At 45.2% G+C, this 19,264-nt stretch overlaps 1 protein-coding gene across 1 annotated transcript in view; it reads left to right on the forward strand.

Annotated features, from left to right (window-relative positions):
* Positions 1–7,911, forward strand: part of LOC146203394 (putative 4-coumarate--CoA ligase 1) — a 44,894-nt gene extending 36,983 nt beyond the window's left edge. The window contains exons 8-10 of the mRNA XM_084588723.1: positions 1–44; positions 3,142–3,399; positions 7,531–7,911. The exon at positions 1–44 is cut by the window's left edge and continues 101 nt beyond it. Coding sequence (XP_084444849.1) covers positions 1–44; positions 3,142–3,399; positions 7,531–7,667 — 439 coding nt within the window. The 3' untranslated portion in view covers positions 7,668–7,911. The remainder of the gene's footprint in view (positions 45–3,141; positions 3,400–7,530) is intronic.
* The last annotated feature ends 11,353 nt before the right edge of the window (positions 7,912–19,264 follow it).

Consider the following 19,264-nt stretch of genomic DNA (forward strand, 5'->3'; position numbering starts at 1 on the left):
CGCAACGGCTAGCCTCTACGACGAGGATGGGTTTCTTCGGACAGGTGAGTTCGAGCTGCACGGACGCATTTTCAAGGAAAGTATTTGCGGCAATCTCTTTTCCTGTATTACTCCGCTTACAGTGTAGTTGGCGAGAATTTTCTTATTCAGCTACGGCTGGACTTATAGTAGTTTGCCATTGTTGGGCGAAACAGAAAAAAAATTACAAGGTTTCAACGCTGCTGAACCAAATATTGAGCGAAATTAGCTGCGGGTGATCGAGCGTTCTTCTCTTTTTCTTCTTCCTCAGCCCACATATAAAGCCCCGCTTTAACCGGCCCATTTGAACGTGCCTTAGTGGCCTATAAGGGTAACGGGAATTCCAGGGTCTTAGCAGGCTGATTCCAACATAACCGTCCCATATGAAACGAGAGACCCAAGTTGGCAGCTCCTGCCAGCCCGTGTGTCACGTGGGGTGTAACGTCACAGCGTCACATAGGGTGAGATTAAGTCAATGACGTAAGCGATAGGTTTCATTTTTACACCATCGATGTCGGTTGCTGTTGTGCTATTCAGATCGTTGAAAGTTGCCATTATTTCACAGTCATCAACTGGGCTAAGAAATATAGTATCGAGTGTGCAAGGAATATCGTTAAGATTATTCTGTGGACACATATTTCTAGAGAGGTTCACAAAAATGTTGTTAAACTCATCGGCTAATTTCTGACCAGTTAAAGATTTCCCGGCTACATTTATAGCCGTAATTTGTTCTTTTTCTTATTTGTAGGCTAATAGGCTGTTCAAGTTTTTCCACACAATATCGGTACGACCACCAGTTGATTGAAATTTACTGGTATAGTAATCCTTTCTGGCCTTTTTTAATTCTTTATCCACACGATTTCTGAAAGATTTAAAAGCATGCAGGTCACTTGCATTTTAGTTTTGATAAACTTATGATATAACTTATTCTTCGTGTCTATTTTGGTAACAAGTTCATTTCTAATCCAAGGCTTTCGACAACGCCGCGTTCGTTTCAGTGTTTTTATTGGAAAGCAGGCAGTATAAATGGGTTTCAAAGTGTACATGAAAGTCTCATATGCTTTTTCGGCATCTTTTTCCGAGAGAATAGTATTCCAGTTCGCATCAGCTACGGGGTTCCTAAATGCAGAGAGGTTATGCTCGGTAATACCCTGAAAGAAAAAAAATGTGACTAATTTTCTTTCGCTTTTTTTGTTTGAAGCAAAAAAAATATGGGAACCAAAATATTTCTAAGCAGTTTTTTAATGTCACGAGATACCTATGGTGTCATTATTCGGTGCAGAGTAACTGTGAACATCCTAGAACAGATCGTGAAAGTATGAAATCTAATGACCGAGGCGAAGTATTTTTAAAACACCGCGAAACGTATGGGGGTGTGAGTTGGGAGGGCGACCCATAAAAACACAAGTAAACGCAACTTACCGCAACATTTTTCTCGTTTCGCAGAGCACCAGAAGTGGTGGCCGGTCGTTAAACATTGGCCAGTGCTTCGAAGAAGTATGCTGCGTCATTGCGGAGGCGGTCTATTTTTAAAACTCTCCGAATAATCTATGTTGTGAATCCAAACACCCCCAAAATGCTCATGTAGCGAATCACGTAGTTTTGTTTATAATCTGATATGCTGCCACATGGAGTAAATTAGCTTGATAATACTGTCCCTCAAGTGATACATCCTAGGCAGAATTATATTTAAAAGGCAGTTGTCAAACGCCGTACGACAATACGAACCGAACGAGAGTCGCGCATTGCAGCAGACGACAGCGCAGCTGGCGATACCCACCGCGGCCGCCTCCAGCTCCGGAGAGTCTGCTAGCGACAGCGCCGGTGGTGCATTGCCGTCTGCAACTGTGCGCGGTCAGTTTATCGTGCTGTGAACGGTCCCGCAAGTCGTCAGACTTGCAGTACTTGCAAGGGAATGTAGTGTACCACTCCACATGATGTCGGGGCGTGATACAAGACGTTCACCAAAAAAAAAAAAAAAAAAGAAGGGTTCACGCTGCTGAACCGAGTAAAACGTTGCGGTAAGTTGTGTTTACATGTGTTTCTATGAGTCGCCCTCCCAACTCGCACCCGCATACGTTTCGCGGTATTTTAAAAATACTTCGCCTCGTTAATGAGATTTCATACTTTCGTGATCTGTTCTAGGATGTTCATGGTTGCTCTCTACCGAATAACGAGACCATAGGTGCGCCGTGAAATTAGAAAATTGCTTTGAAATTTTTTCGGGTCCATGTATTGCTATGGGCGCTAAGCCTAGTTTTCACCCCCAACCGGCCCAGCCTGGTGACAAAAGCGCCACCGCATCGCGCTTACGTCACAGATCGGTGTTGGTCTTACACCCCCCTCCCCCGCCCCCTCTTCCTGCGTGGCGGCGAGGGTGCTCTCCGGTTGTTGAAACGCCGGCTCGCTACCAGCGGATCATGGTGCGTGCATCCTAAGCCGAAACGCTGAGTCACGTTCTCTTCACTCGACAGCGGCACCAGTCAGTCGCTGCTATCTGTTCGTCGCCCAACGTTCCTATGGGCCCACGCTGTGCCTCCCGCAACTTCCCGATAAGTTAATTGATCTCTTCATTTATCCCACCATGAAGCTTCCATGGCAGTCAAGCACTGTTAGTGGAGTGTTTCTTGAAAGGATACGTGTGAAAAATTAAAAAAAGCTGTCCGAAAAGGTGAAACATCTGATTAGCTGTGCTCAAATTTCGCATTAGAAAGTAACGTAATCGTCGGCAACTTTATTTTATTTTTTTAGCTCAGAGAGAGAATGAGATTATTATAACGCAGTGAGGCGATGCTTGACCTGGTGAGCGTTTTCTCTGCGTCTGCCACACATATTATCAAGAAGAGAGGAAACGAACCTGCAGGGTGTGATGTTTCCATGAAATTCCTGAGAAAAGGCCAACACCAGAACGATTGATGAAGTATTTCGTGTCTTCAAAGAGCGACCGTTTGCTGACATTGCCTTTAAGCCTAATATGCAGCTGCTTCATGGTGCACTTTTTTGCCTTCTGGTGCTACTAGTTTTTTAATCCATCAGCCAGAGTAGGCCTGAGTACACTGAGCGGGTTTTTTTTTTTTTTTTTTTTTTTGCGTAATGCTGTTCGTGCGCGCGCGGTCCATGCAGGGGACATCGGCTACTACAACGAATGCGGCCAACTCTTCGTAGTGGATCGCATCAAGGAGATGTTCAAGTGCATGGACACACAGGTTGCGCCCTCCGAGATTGAGGGCATGCTGCTTCAGCACGAGGCCGTCAAGGATGCAGCCGTGGCTGGTGTGCCGCACCCCGAGTACGGCGACGCGCCGAGGGCGTTCATTGTGCTACGCCAGGGCTACCTGGCGAACGAAGCGACCGCTGCTGAACTACGAGCGCTAGTTTCCGGTGAGAATGACGTTCTTGTTCCTTGCTCAGCGACACGCAACAGCGATCATTTCCTTTCGGTAGAGAACTGCACTGGCAGTTTATTATTTATTTACAGTGGCACTGCAAGCCCTGTGATGGGCTGTAGTATGTGGGCCAACGATAGCAATATTATCACGTAATAAAAAAATTCTAGGAGCCAATAAGACTCTTAAAAACGATAAGGCGACAGCCTTTGGGGCAAGTTCTCTACCCTCATTGTCAGAGGTTGAGGGGTATTTTGAGAATCACTCGCCCGTCCTTGTTCCTGCCGTTTCCGACGCTTGCTCTCTGCGGCCAGAGTCCGTGTGTTTGGAGACATAGGATTCAGCCTATATTCACATCGCGCATCTGATAGCTATCGCGTCTAGGGAGAGAGCACACGTCCTCCGCCAAGGTACAGTGGCACCCCCTACGCTGCCATGAAGATGGCAGGCTTGTCGCTAGACAAGGAGAATTACGATCTGTTCTCACGATGGAAGTGGCAGATTGAGCGAGTTGGTTGTTCATGATGTAGACATGATGATGACGCGAACAAAAACTATTATCTGTGGCACTAGTGATTGCAGTGGGATAGGATTGCGAGATGCCTTCTGATGCACTCACCTTGTATAAAAAGATCTACGTGCATGTAATAAACATTCAATTGAACGTTAGCGCATGTGTTGCCTTCTTTGTGTTGTCCGTGTTTCCGAGCGCTAGTCTTCATCATGTTCTCACGAGCCCGGCGTGGAATAGTAGTTAGCACATTCGGCTCGGGATCGGAGAGATAGCGGTTCGATTCCCTGTGGAAACTGTGGAAGTGCTAGTGCGAAGGACGTTTTTTGATCACACTTTCTGTATATGGCGCACATGAGCCAAGAAAGGTCTTTGTCTTCTAAAGAGTACCTTTTAGGCCCTCAAGCATATTTCATTGATGGTGCAGTTTCTTTGACGCTTTTATTTAAAGCGGAGCACCAGTGTGTTGCGCGATGTCAGTGCACTTTAAAGAACCACAGGTAGTCGAAATTTCCGAAGCCCGACACTACAGCGTCTCCCATAGCCTGAGTCGCTTTGGGACGTTAGATCCCATAAACCAACCGCTCGCGTGCGACGCGAGTTGGCAAGGTTGCTCTGGGATGGCGTTTTTGATATGCAATAAGCTGAAAAGAAAACACGGAGGATGGCCAATCCTGTGGCCCCAAAACTATACTTTCTTTATGCATTCACTCAGTAGTGCTATTCGCGGACTCATCATCGAGATGTCGTAAACTTGAGGAACGCTTAGCGCGTCCTATATGATGATTTTTGCCGTAGTACTGAGGGTCATAGATTATAGATGCGCCAGCCGTGAACCATCCTTACAGGCTTTGGCTCAGCATCTTGCGGAAGAGCCATAAACCGGGTAAAAACTCTCACGTAAAATGCAGATAAATTATTTGGAACAGAGTTCTTCATCAGTCGGGAATTGGTGAAAGGAAACACCGGGAGTTTTCCCTGGCCGGGACTTACAGAATGGGGTGCAGCAGTGAACCATGGCACTAGCCACATACGCTGGAGAAAGAGGAGTCGGACCCCAGGCAGGTCACTTATTCCAGGCACAAAGGCATCACTCGCGCAGGCGTGTGTGTTCATCGTTAAGGGCAAATAAAGTTTAAATCTACTACAGAAAACATATACGTGTGGACTCAAGGTAATGTCAAAAGTGCACTGCGGCCGAGAAGGCCAACCGTTGTGACGAAGTCAGCTTCTCCGCTACAAACTAGCCTCACTGTTTAGCAACGTAGGTGGCAGGCAAAGACATGTGTCGCAAGCTTTCCGGCTATCCGCATGTGAGGACGGTAATGAACGTTGTCTGTTACCCCGAGGCGATGTGCATTTCGGACGGCACGTTCACCGTAACCTGTTCTGAGGCGTGCACATCGCCTCAGAACAGGTTACGGTGAACGTGCCGTCCGAAGCGCACAAAAAGTGCGATAAGTATGAATTTTTTCAACTTGCTCTAACAGAACTTCAGGCTTCAGAAGTCAAGCGGGTCAACGATCAGCCTGACTTCTGGTATACACGTGAAGGCGCCCGAAACTGCGGCGCATGTGTGAGCAGGCAGAAACTTGTCCAAAAGTGAAAAAAAAAATGCCATAGCTCTGGCATATTCATTGAGATAATGCATGCGGGCAGAACAGGTTAGCCTCCTCGCTCGGCCCCTAACTGTAACAGGCTAGCAGAATTCGGTGCATCGCAGCGAACAATGGATGTGACGCAAACATAGTACAACGCGCTCGCTCCGTTTCCGACAGCGAACAGACCTACGTGGCCAAAAATACTCATGGGATAAGTTCTGTGCTTCTGCAGTCTTGCCATTACATTTTTGATGAACGTCAGTTCCTCTGGTATTACGAAAAAAAAAAAAAAAAAGCTTTTGTAGAGTACAACGCGGTTGACCTTACAATACTACGCTGCTACTTGGGTGTTTTTGCGACGCAGAATAATTACAACAGAGAATTGGGTTTTCAGCACATGTCGCACACTGTAAGGGATAAGACGAAGTAGATATATTACTGCTGCCTGAGCCTATGCATTGAACCTGTTTCACACACATATAACTAAAGCTAAATAATTACTCCAAGGATGTCCTCACTCCGTAAACTCATCCCATGCGGAGGACAAATAGAATTCATGTTTAGTTTAGGTGATTAGCGGCTCATTCTCTTCAGCAATATTTGCTGCCAATCTTTAGATGCGCCACATGAACTGCCTTTGATATATGCCACTTCCTGCAATATTCACCGGTGATATATTGATACAACAGAAATCCGCATATACGATGTGCACAGAGAGGAAGTCAAAGGATGCACACATTAAGTATGCATCCTCGATGCTCGCGTTCATTTGTTTTCACTCTAGCGCCTGTTCAGTTCGCCATGAACCATGCTTCGCACCCACTTGGTACCTGCTAAGGGGGATAATCACGCGAAGTAAACCAAGGTACAGCTTTTCCGTGTATACGATCGCAAAATGTAATTTATACTCGGTCTATTCCAGTAAAGCTGGAGGACGATTCCTCCTTTTTATATTTTGTAACAAATATCTCGTTTGAAATTTGCGAAGTAAATGAACCCTCCGCAATTATTTTTTATTTCGGCACCATGACACTCGCGAAAGAGCGCTTGAAGGCGCGAAAGCAGGCGCGTACCGGCCTTCACCCCAGAAGCGAGCTGCCAGGGTTGTGTTAGTGTTACTGTATATGTAGCATATCCTCCCCTCGCAGCGAAAGAGAGCGCAACTCGTTCATAAATGCTGAAAGAAATGAAAGAAGACCTCCCATTGTACCCGCGGCGAGTGCACAGGCCTTATGCATGAGAGCTTGCGCTGCCGCCGCCGCTTGAGTTCGGCCGTGTTTGAGTATGGCTAACTCAATGGTGATTTTCATTTTTGGATGGGTCGCCAACCTTAAAATTTTGTCTCTTAACCCCATAACTTAATTTCGTCCGAATTTGACCAATAGAAACGGCAACTATAAGCTACGAAACGCAGAACTCATAATGGAACCAGGCACGGAAATGGTAGTGATTTTGTATTTCTACACGCAAGCATGACGGAAGTGCACCTTCAAAACCCAAATTTGTCAAATAAGTGCTGGACGGAACGTGGCATTGCTTTTACTTTTTTCCTTTTTTTCCGCCCCAATAACTTATTTCCCTATTTTCTGTTAACTTGCATTTTTCCTTGTTGCCGTCAGCCTAAAGACGTGCTGCCAAGCTCACTGTTTCTAACGTATGTGTTAAATATGTTATTTTGCTATTTAGCATAAAGCTCGCCCCCTGTTACAGGAAGACTGCTAAATTTGCCTGAAAGGAAACACTGCTATCTGTAGCATATTTCCAAAACGTCGCGGGTTTGGCACGTACACGTGCGCATAACGCCCGAAGTGTTGGCTCATTTGTGCATTTAATGTAAAATTATTGGGATACGTAACTGGAGAGTAGGGGTTTTCATTTTTCTTCCGACGCTTTGCGAATGAAGATCGAGTTGTTTAGTGAGATATCGTGGTTATTTTTTTTTTCTTTGCTGCTAAAAAAAAAAAAAAAAAAAACGAAATTTCACGCGCATGACCGAGCATCTTTGGTTCTGCAGCCAAATTCGCACTGAACAAGCACCTTCACGGAGGAGTGGAATTTGTGTCCAGCATCCCGAAATCTGACACTGGCAAGAGCCTGCGCAGGGACCTCCGGAACGCCTACCTGCAGCGCCAGGCTGTTCGGGGACTCTGAATTCCCGGCAGCAACACAACAACACTCCCCCCATTGATGCACTGTATTTAGTACAGAAGAAGAAAATGAAGAAAATGAGAAGGTGCTTCTTTGCCAGACAAGCTTTTATTGAAGTTCACATTTACGCGGGCTGTAACTGAGGACGTTCTTTTCTCACCATACTTTGTACATCGGAGTGCTTTTCTGTTACATCAAATTAGCCTTTCTCAGCTGAAGCAAAATAAAACGTATTTAGATGGAATAATTGCGTATTTTCAATCGTGATGAAAGTTCAGGGTACACCCAAGTGACATTAACTTGGGTGTGATCGCACACCTCGTGCGGCCTATAATGCGTAAAGCAAAATACCTATATATAGACTTTACAGGAATGAGTATCAAGTATATTGCGTTAACGCCTTGGTATTCTTTTCTTTTTGAAACCCTGCAATGTATTTTGAACTCTGAGGCGAATGACAACCAATTTTGACACAAGTGTGCAAGCTTTTTTTTTTTTTTTTTTCGCAACAACGTCTCGTAACCATGATACTGGATGCTCTTGTGAGTAGTCAAGTTTGCTAACTTTGGGGTGTGATGTCTCCCTCTCTTTGTCTCCCTTTCCGTGGCTTTGAACATCTGCTTGGTTTTTCCTTTTTTACGCTTTTTTTTTGTGTGTGTGTGAGAAAGTCATCTCGAAGCGTCGGCTGCAAGAATGCACAACCAAGTGCCACATTAGGAAGCGCGTGAAGTGTGTTCCAGAATAGTTGGGCTAGTTGGTTAACATGCATACTGAAAAGTTCGCGCGTGGACACAACTATCCGCGTTTGCAACTGTCTCCAGAAAAGGAACTGGTAAATTTGTTCCTTGCCGGTCGCGGCGCTCAAGAAGACGAAGCGCGATTGTTTTGCACCGACGACAACGCTGCTGGCGGTGGACCCTCCTTACTGTGCGCTCGTCTGGACCCGTTTGTCTGCACTCTTCTAATCAGACACTTTGAGTACACCTGTGGCTCTGAAAAACAAGAACGTTGAACACCGTCGAAACTGCAGGTTTCGATCCCATGACAGCGCGTACAGATATGCTTCCCTGGCCGCTGCATTAATACATATAACCAACCACCCTACGTGTTTAACTGTCACTTTCTCGATCTATGCATTGCATACCATTTTCACACAGCTTTGGCCAATCAGAGAGCGACGCATCACATGGGTGTGTGGCGAATCAGAGTGAGGCGCGTTACACACACGTGCCCATCAAAGGCGGGCGCACTCGCAGATGCATAAAAACAGAAGAAATCCTGCCTTCGAGCCGACACCGACGCCACACGAATTGCTGGGGCAAGTGAAGAGCGTTGACAACGAGCTACGCGTTTGGAAGCACAAGCATCACAGGCTTGCCGGCGCGCCGCATTTCCTCATCGTCCACTCGGTATCGTTATGATTGTTTCCAGCATAGCGGTACATTAAAACGAGTGCTCCCAATGAAAAAAAAAAAAAAAAAGAAATAATGAGTAAATAAAAAAAAAAATAGGAATTGTAGCCTTTAAAATCCTTTGTCCGTCTTTTTTGTTGTCTCCGATTACTTAACATGCGCATTATTCGTAGAATCTGTCTGGTAGAACGACATGCTTTCAGTGCTTTTAAAAGATATACACAGTAGCCGATATAGCTTACTTGCAGCTAAGCTACGTTTAGATAGCAGTTTGATCATCACCTGCTACAATGCAATCATTCAGAGGTTCCGGCATGCGGCGCTACACGTTTTCTAGTCTGTTGTTGGCTAGGTCCTTGCGCACTTTATCGCTGTAAGTCTGTTAGGCAGGAGCATCAAATGAGCGTGTCTTTGGAAATTCGGGCCAGTCGTCATCATCCCTCCGAGAGCTGCAGACCAGTCGGAGATCTGCATTGGTTGTCGCATAGTTCAAGGTTGTCATGAAGAATAGTTTGTGTTCATTCTGCTTTGCTAGCCAGGTGGGAGGGGTGATCTCGTGGTCGCCAGTTTTGCAGTGGCAACATCAGTAAGCTTCTGCGCCTCCAGGCACAGGTTCCTTTTGAAATGTACAAAGCAAGGGCCTGCGCACGTAGCCACGACGGATGGCGCTCAGTTTATACTGCCAAGCTGTAAAATGCATGCATATTAGTACAAGAAGGCTGGTGGTGCTGGTGGGCCTTGCGCGATAACAGTGCTAGAGGGCCCCTTTCCCAGATAAGACACGGTGAGTGCGGCCGACGCTGCAGAGGGCCGAGTCATATTTTAAGTTCGTGTTTTATGTTTTGTAATAATGCGTAAGACATTACTGTACATGAATCGCCTCATGATATTCACCTACGGCAGCTGAATAATTTATAATCGAATTTCTTTTCACACCAGTTTCGATTTCTGTTTAAACAGTCGAGCGATGGCTGTGACGTCAAGTCTAGGTAATGTGAGGGATGAATAAAACAGCGATATAATCGTTCTTGTGTTGTTTTAATTCACCAGAACGCTAAAGCCAGCCTGCATCAAGGACAGGAAATACAAAAGATGAAGAGTCAATGATTACATCGCTGTTTTTCTTTTTTTTTTTCCATGCCGCGCGTGACCTAGACTTGATTGTGATGTGACTGCCATCTCTCGGCTGCTGAAACCGAAACTGGCAAGAAAACAAAATTCAATGAAAAGTTACTTAGAGGTCGTAGGCAAAAACCGCGTGATGATCCATATACATGGATGTCGTACACATCATTGACAAAAAGAAAAATGCCAACGAAATTTGGTGTCTGTAGTCCTTCAACGTCGACGTTGGAGACCAAACGAAAGTTTAAGGCCCGAGTGCAGTTGGGATGACAACGAGACCTTAATGGTAACTCAAAATGCACTGTAGTGTTAGGAGGCGTTCCACATGCAGTCAAGGTCGGGATCCACACAGTAGTGGTGTTTGATTTCTTCCTGGCCTAAAAAAGCAAAACATTCGTTACGAGAAACACGTTGTGGTTTGCCTGAAGAATCCTGTTTGTGAGGCTTTTGGTTATCATCATCCTCAGCCGAACTATACCCACTGCAGGGCGAAGGCCTCTCTCATATTCCCCAAATTAATCCGCCGTCCTATGCTAACTGCATCCACTTGACCCCTGCGAACTCCTTAACCACATCCGCCCACCTAACCTTCTGCCGTCCCCTGCTACGCTTTCCTTCCCTTGGAATCCAGTTTGTTACCCTAAGCGACCACCGGTTATCCTCTCTTCGCACTACATGTCCTGCCCATGTCCATTTCTTCTTAATTTCCACTAGAATGTCCGTAACTTGAGTTATTTCTCTGACCCACTCTGCACGCTTTCTATCTCTTAATGTTACCCCTACCATTTTTCGTTCCATAGCCCTCTGGGTTGTCCTCAACTTAAGTAGAGCTCTCTTGGTTAGCCTCCACTTTTCAGCCCCACAGGTGAGTACAGGTAAGATGCCACTGTTATATACTTTCCTCTTGAGCGATACCGGTAAGCTTTGGTTACCATGGAGGTAATTAATAGTTGCTTTCTTAGTCTCTAAGCCATCGGTATGCACAGCTGGGTGGCCTATCGATAGGCAGCAACGCTTTTTTTGTAAGCCGCCGTTAACCAAAGAGGAGCCATGTACGTACGTCTCCCAAAGAGCGCTTTTAGAGCCGCGATGGTGGCACGAATGGCGGATTGCAGGTCCATATGAATGCATGCTCAGCTCCTCGTACAGTATGTTTGGAAGCTGAAGCATGGGCTGCATAGACATTGCCAGGCTTCGCTCAAAGGGCAGATCACTCACTGGTTGATGTTCATCTTGATAATTTGGGGCAGATGGACCAAAAACACAAATTTGATGTTCTGGCCCATGCTCAGGACGCAGTTGGGCTTCGAGTAATGCCGCGAGTAGCGAGCGCGGTTCATAAAAAAAAACTGAAACAAAGTTAACCGAACTATTTTTTCTTAAATTCTCAGAGCACTGATGGAAGACATGGCGAGTGCTTCGAAGGAGGGTGTGACAAAGTATGGTAGAAAAACAATTTATATTTAAAACGCCCTGACAAATGCCAGACATGCCACCAAGAGGCTTGCCATCCGCAGGTAATTCTTCGAATCACGCAAGCGTCTCGTGTGCCTAAACAATTGTTGCCACGCAGAGTGCGTTTCCTCGCAGACACTCAGTCAAACGACACAAACGCTGGAGACAGTATAGACGAGCCAAGCAGCGTAGAAGGCGAGCGACACAATGTTTGCCCATCGCAGTATGCGCTTTTGAGTGACGATGAGGATGATTTATTAACTATCCGCTTTTATCGGGTGGGCCCCATGTTAGTGCCCCAGTCGTAGTAAGAAACAATAAACAACAAAGATTACACATCACATCAAAATATTTATCCGCACACAAAATGAGGCTTCTATGGCTTCTGCACTACACCCAACCATTCAGACAGTCGCCTTTTGGCCGGTGTTCTGGTGGCGACGCTCGCGCCTCCGCCAAGAAGATCGTTAGGCGTGTGAAAATTTTGCGCCTGCGCTGCGCGAGACTTGCGCACCGGCCGCGCTACAACGTGTTCGATCGTTAAGGCTTCGTAAAGACGACCCGGTGTGCACGTGATGTTTTCGTCATACCGGCTACCCTTACAAAAATGCATGTTGGGTGTCTATAGAAATTCGGACCAGATGTGTCAGCATACGCTGTTCAAACTCTATCAATAATCATCGACACCTTTGAAGGTGCATGCCGTGTTGACCACGTGTTCAGCGCTTATCGAATGGTGACCCATCTGTTACTTAAGGGCGTTTGCCAAATCCGCACCACTTTCGGGTTCAACTGCTTTGTAAACTCTGTAAGTGACGCATTTTGATTTTCTGTTACCTTTCTACTCCTGAACAACAGGTGCACGACCATTGATTTGCCAGGAGCATATACACGAGGTGGTTTGCATTAATGCAAAACTGCGTTTGTGCACCCAAATGCATTCCGGGTCTCAGGAGGATATACTAGCTGCAATAAGTCACCACATTCTATATTCTGCTCAGCCAGTCCACAATCCTGTCAGATCAGTGCTGGTTAATCACAAGTATAGTGAAGTTGAAATGAACAGCAAAAAAAAAAAAAAAAAAAAAATCTTGTTCTTTTAAGCCCCATTATACTTACTCCCTAACTCGTTAACCTACACTGACCTGACTAGATTGTTGATTGGTCGAGCATAATATAGAATCATGGTTCTGTTGTTGTTCCGCAGCGAAAATGGAACACAGAATTAAAATGCGCGTTAATGAGAAAGAAGAAATAAGGATTGCATTGCTGGTGAACCCATAAAATGAGCTGCGTTGTTTATTGGTTTCATTTCAATTCATAAGCAGGGTATGACACCAGGCTGCTTTTGTGTAAAAGGCTGATACGTCCGGGAACTGCTCGCATGTGTATGCTGAAATAAATAATGAAAATCATAATTAAGGTGCGGTATATACTAACCGAAGAATAAAGCAAGGCCATCTGTCCGCTGTACCCTGTCCTAGCTCAAGTAATTGCATTTCTTGTCTAAAATGAGTTGGCGCTGTTTTTTACTGCTTAGATAGCATCGACCGCTGCCTCCACAACTCGGCAGCATTACCCTACGGTTCATTTCTCCCCGATAAACAATATATGCTGCCGCCAAAGTTCGAATTGTGAATATAAATGGCAAAGCAGGTGACAAACATTACTGCTCAAAAAACTTCAAGCAAAATTATCAACTATAGGCACTGAAATCAGTGGAAACAAAAATGTACTGCAAAATGGTGCAGCAGCACACATTCAGATAATCCGCAATGTGTGACAGAGGCGTATTTTGATCCTAATTATGCGCCAGTCTCAGCGCGAGCACTGTATCGAAAGAGTGAACTCTGTACCTGTCAAAAACGGTCATCGTTTAAAGAAAGAAAATGTCGCCACCCCGACTGACATTCCACCGGCCTCAGCGCCCGCGGTAGAGGCAAGCTTCGTTCTCTCTTCCCGCCCCCCTCCCCCCTTATTTTTTTTCCGATGAGACTGGCTTGCCTGCTAAAATTATGCACATACGCGCTTCATTATCTTGTAGCACACTTCATACAAGACTGGCATAAACACGAAAAGGAAAAGCAAAACACTTACCAAAATGCATTAAGGAAAAAAGCCAACAGTCGGCGAGGCCAAGGAAAGCATTGGGGATTGTACTTTGTCTTTTTTTTTTTTACTTCGGTAATCACATAAATTAGTAATGTAATCTGTTTAGGACAAAAGATAATTAAACACAAAGTAGAAGGAAAAACAGCGTGCCGATGGTGGGAACCGAACCCACGACCTCTGAATATCGCGTCCGGTGCTCTTCCAAATGAACTACATCGGCCGCTGTTCCACCTGCTACTCTCTTGGGTATTAATGTTGTCTGTATACGAACCTTGAGAGCGTTCACCAGCACCACCCTCAACCATAGCGGTGGACGTGGAACGTTCTGTGTTACCGCCAGCGTCACGTAGAACGCGATCAAGAGCGAGGGCGAAAGCTGTCATAGAGCCCTCTTACGCTACCTATGGCTTCAAGACTGCCAGAACCGAGACCCCCGTAAGCTACAAGCAGATGAATGAAGAGGAAATGAGGGTGCTCGTTATAATACATTAAGGAAAAAAGCCAACAGTCAGCTAGGCCAAGGAAAGCATTGGGAATTGTACATGCAGAAACGGGGCACAGAAAAACAGTTTCACTGCGGGGAAAAGGGGAAGCCGCCGCCGTTGCGCGAATCCGTCCATGCTGAAGCCAATGCCGCCTCGGCGAGTATAAACGACGGACAAGGCAGAGCAGAGACAATGCGGGAAGCCTCCCACCCCAACCGACAAGAAGAAGCGACCCCGACTCTTTCCGACTTGCTGGTGTAGTCCGCGGGGCACGGGGAAAGTGGGGAAGAGGAGAACGGAAAGGCGGCCGAATGCGTGCTTGAAGAAAAGAGTCGCCGAAAGAAAACGAGCGTAATACTGTTACTTTTGTTTTTAATACATCAAATGTTTTTGTTATTCTCGTTCCCTGTTGTCTCCGTGGGATCAAACCGTGATTATTAGAATACCCAAATGCTTAAAGCGACTTAATTTTAGCGTGCTGTGCACTTCAAGAAAGGAAAGAAAAAAAGAGTAGAACTTTCGAAAGACAAACACAGCGGTGGAGCATTCCTATGCAGACTGTGCTTCATTTTGCGGCAACAAGCTACTGGCAAAAACACCAAGGCTTCTGCAAAATATCAGACAGTGAAGTATATTATAGTTCAACTGGTTTAATGAAGCTCTGTCCTGCCCTACATAGTAGGTTAAATACCAGGATCATATTCATCAGTGTGATGACTCACTAAACTTGTTTTATGATAAATATAGAATACATATATCAGACAGTGAAGTATATTAAAGTTCAACTGGTTCAATGAAGCTCTGTCCTGCCCTACATAGTAGGTTAAATACAGGATCATATTCATCAGTGTGATGACTCACTAAACTTGTTTTATGATAAATATAGAATACATATATCAGACAGTGAAGTATATTATAGTTCAACTGGTTTAATGAAGCTCTGTCCTACCCTACATAGTAGGTTAAATACCAGGATCATATTCATCAGTGTGATGACTCACTAAACTTGTTTTATGATAAATATAGAATACATATATCAGACAGTGAAGTATATTATAGTTCAACTGGTTTAATGAAGCTCTGTCCTGCCCTACATAGTAGGTTAAATGCCAGGATCATATTCATCAGTGTGATGACTCACTAAACTTGTTTTATGATAAATATAGAATACATATATCAGACAGTGAAGTATATTATAGTTCAACTGGTTTAATGAAGCTCTGTCCTGCCCTACATAGTAGGTTAAATACCAGGATCATATTCATCAGTGTGATGACTCACTAAACTTGTTTTATGATAAATATAGAATACATATATCAGACAGTGAAGTATATTATAGTTCAACTGGTTTAATGAAGCTCTGTCCTGCCCTACATAGTAGGTTAAATACAGGATCATATTCATCAGTGTGATGACTCACTAAACTTGTTTTATGATAAATATAGAATACATATATCAGACAGTGAAGTATATTATAGTTCAACTGGTTTAATGAAGCTCTGTCCTGCCCTACATAGTAGGTTAAATACAGAATCATATTCATCAGCGTGATGACTCACTAAACTTGTTTTATGATAAACATAGAATACATATATCAGACAGTGAAGTATATTATAGTTCAACTGGTTTAATGAAGCTCTGTCCTGCCCTACATAGTAGGTTAAATACAGGATCATATTCATCAGTGTGATGACTCACTAAACTTGTTTTATGATAAATATAGAATACATATATAAGACAGTGAAGTATATTATAGTTCAACTGGTTTAATGAAGCTCTGTCCTGCCCTACATAGTAGATTAAATACAGGATCATATTCATCAGTGTGATGACTCACTAAACTTGTTTTATGATAAATATAGAATACATATATCAGACAGTGAAGTATATTATAGTTCAACTGGTTTAATGAAGCTCTGTCCTGCCCTACATAGTAGGTTAAATACAGGATCATATTCATCAGTGTGATGACTCACTAAACTTGTTTTATGATAAATATAGAATACATGTGTCCTAGCATTACAGTTACCTTGTGCGACATACAGAAGGTGGCCTATTACCAGTTTCGATTAGCATTCAGTGATGAGTTTGCATTAATATTTGAAGTTTTCAGGGCCATACTTTCGCTGCTTTGTAGCGAAGCATAAGCTAATTTTGCACGTTAATGCTAAAAACTGCACATATACTTTTATAAAACGTGAGCGTGCACGCAGTTGCATGCTGCTCTTATATTCCGTTGCACAATCTGGTCAATCATTAATTACAAGTGACATCAGAGAAGCATAACGAAATGGCTACATGGTATTATCATTGGCGCCTAAAACCACTTGAAAACATGGGTCAGCATGAACAATATACGCCAATTTCTTTGTGAACGTTGAAAAATGACAGCAAAAAGCTTATATAAAAAAGGTGAGAGAAATTATGTTGGGCAGAACGCAATAAAAAAGGTTTGGCCCTTTGAATATTGTATTCAGCAGGGGTTGAATGTCTGTCAAAATTCAGTGGGTACAAAAAGTGGTCAATAGTCCGACAATGGAGTTTCAATACCCATTTTGTAAGAGGTATACGGTATGTGAACCTTGAGAGCTCCTGCTCTGGCCTCAAAGAGCAAGACACTGCCCATACCGTTGTCATACAGATGGTACTAACCGATGCTCTGAATGGCTCCGGTATAGAAACGGTGGTCTTCGCCTCCATGCTCGCACGCCACAGGACGCGTTCAACCTCCGCTACCCACCTCGACAACTCATTTGCCAGCTTGTCTGCTGCAATGGGGTCCTTGAAAAGCCCGAACTTCTTTCCGAGTTGGTAGATGCGTTCAGCTCGTCTCGATGCATGTCGCAGACAGGAACACGCGGAGCGCCCATCGCTCCGGCGCCATGAAAGGGAAACAACCGCGGTAGCTCAGCTTGCTCGAAGCCTCCCAAGAGCTCGAAACTAGACCACCCCATGTCCCCTTGTGTTGCCTCGTTTGCGACTTTACAGTGGCAGTTCAGCGCCACACGCCCACAATCACGTTGCCACCGCGTGTATAGTCGCTGAGAGGCGATCACCGCGTTTGCAAACGTGAGCCCAGGGACAAGCATCCACAGGTCTCGCACCATGATGACTCGGGTTACTTAAAGTGGTCCTGGGTCCACATTGGGTATGAGGAGATGGAGGCAAAGACTCGGGATACAGTTTTAAACGTATATAATCAAAGCAGCTGGCTCAGCTTCGCTTACGGCTCGCCGTCACTGTGTCGCTGCGTCGGCGTAGTGCGGCAGGGGTTCCGAAGAAGGGCTGGGCTTTCGTCACGGCCAGGCAGTGTTATGCCGAACGCTGCTGTTGCTGCCTTCGTTCAGCTGGTGCTGGAATGAGCTCTCAGGCGTGGAGGCGAGAAACCGAACTTGAACGGCGGCTAGACCCCAGGCTCCCAGATCGTGGCGCAGCCCCAGTCTTCTGACCTGTCCGTCTTCCGTTCGCCCGTCCACTGCCTACGATTGAACTCTCCCGTTCGCCTTCTCCTTTAAGTGGCGGTCCCACTCCAGCGGCGAAGAGACGACATTTTTGGTGATATTCGTACGTTATACGTAGGGGTTGGAGTTTTCGGTTTTTATTTTCTGACAATTCGGCTGACTTTTTTCGGCGTTAATTTGCAAACACAACTTCCGTTTTTTTTTATGTGATTATTAGTTTCTGCTGAATACATATCGTTTTTTTTTCGGTGAGATAGAGGCATCCGTGTACAGTTAAAAGTCCCGCAGTGTATATTTAGCTTTTTTTCCCCTTGCACGTTGTTTTATGCACTTTTATTTAATATACAGTTTCTCATACATACAGCTAAGAACCTGGGAGAAAATGCTATTGCCATGATGAAAATTAGCGTTAGGACAAAACGCATATATAAAAAGATAAACTCACACGTTTGACAAAAGAGTAACTGAAATATTATTTATTACGATAAAAATTTTGCATAAACCAAATCACTTAAAAAACAAACGCACTTCTCTCGGCTTGTGTCTGAGAAGTGTCACGTGGCAAGAAACTGGCGGGCTTGGGTCTCAGCGATTTCCCGAATACACTTGCCTTGCAAATTCTCTGGTCTGTCCTCCGCCACTCGCAGTGCTTGCCTTGCTGCAGGCGCCCCTCCTCGGACGCTTGATATGTTTATGAGGGTCGGGAAGCACGACTACCATTCTTTCCCCCTTCGTGATACCATGAACAATGCCTAAAAAACCCTCAACCGCTGTTCTTAAACCAACGATCCCACGGTCCCACATCATGCCTCTGGATTGAACACTGTTGCAGGTTTCTCCCGTCATCGAGAGTTCGCGGTGTGCATGAAAAGCTACTGACCTTTTTCGGTTTAAGCCGAACTTTTTAAAACGCTTTCGGCGTACCTTTATCGGTGTTTTTCGGTTTAAATAGAAAAGTCCAACCCCTAGTATACTGCGCCTCACTCGTTTAGTTTATAAATGTGGTTTTAATACATTTGTAAAGTTTCTTTGCGCCTCCTTTTCTCCGCCGCGTTCGGGTTGACCCGTCTCCGCAGCCGTCGGCTGCCTTTATTAGCTCCCCCGCGGCATTCGCCCTTTCGGAGGTCCCATCACATCCCCAGGGAGTAGTCGGTGGCTGTCCATAAATGTGCAGGTTTCCGTGCCGAGATAGCAAATATGGGCATGCGTAGAGTTTGGCCACTCGACGCCGGCATGGCGTGGTCAGCATCGTCCAAGAAATGTCACTGACTGGCGTTCTCAGCCTAGTTCACGCGCACGAGCCGTCACAAACCTATTGCACCCCCGTAGACAACTTTGGCGGAGTATTACTTGGAGCACCGATTGTACTTGGAGGCTACACATTTTGCTAGTCGAGCTAGATATTTGTACTCGGTGAGCACTGTCAGCCGCTCTTCGCCAAGACACAGTTCCGCTTCGTCTGCGATGTCCTCGAGCTGCGGACGATGGCCATCTTTCTGCGGAAGTCCAACATAGAGCACGGTCGGTTTCGACGGAAGCGCGCATATTAC

The sequence above is a fragment of the Amblyomma maculatum genome, chromosome 1 (genome assembly GCF_055883805.1).
Source record: "Amblyomma maculatum isolate TAMU_Amacu chromosome 1, ASM5588380v1, whole genome shotgun sequence".
Taxonomy (NCBI): domain Eukaryota; kingdom Metazoa; phylum Arthropoda; class Arachnida; order Ixodida; family Ixodidae; genus Amblyomma; species Amblyomma maculatum.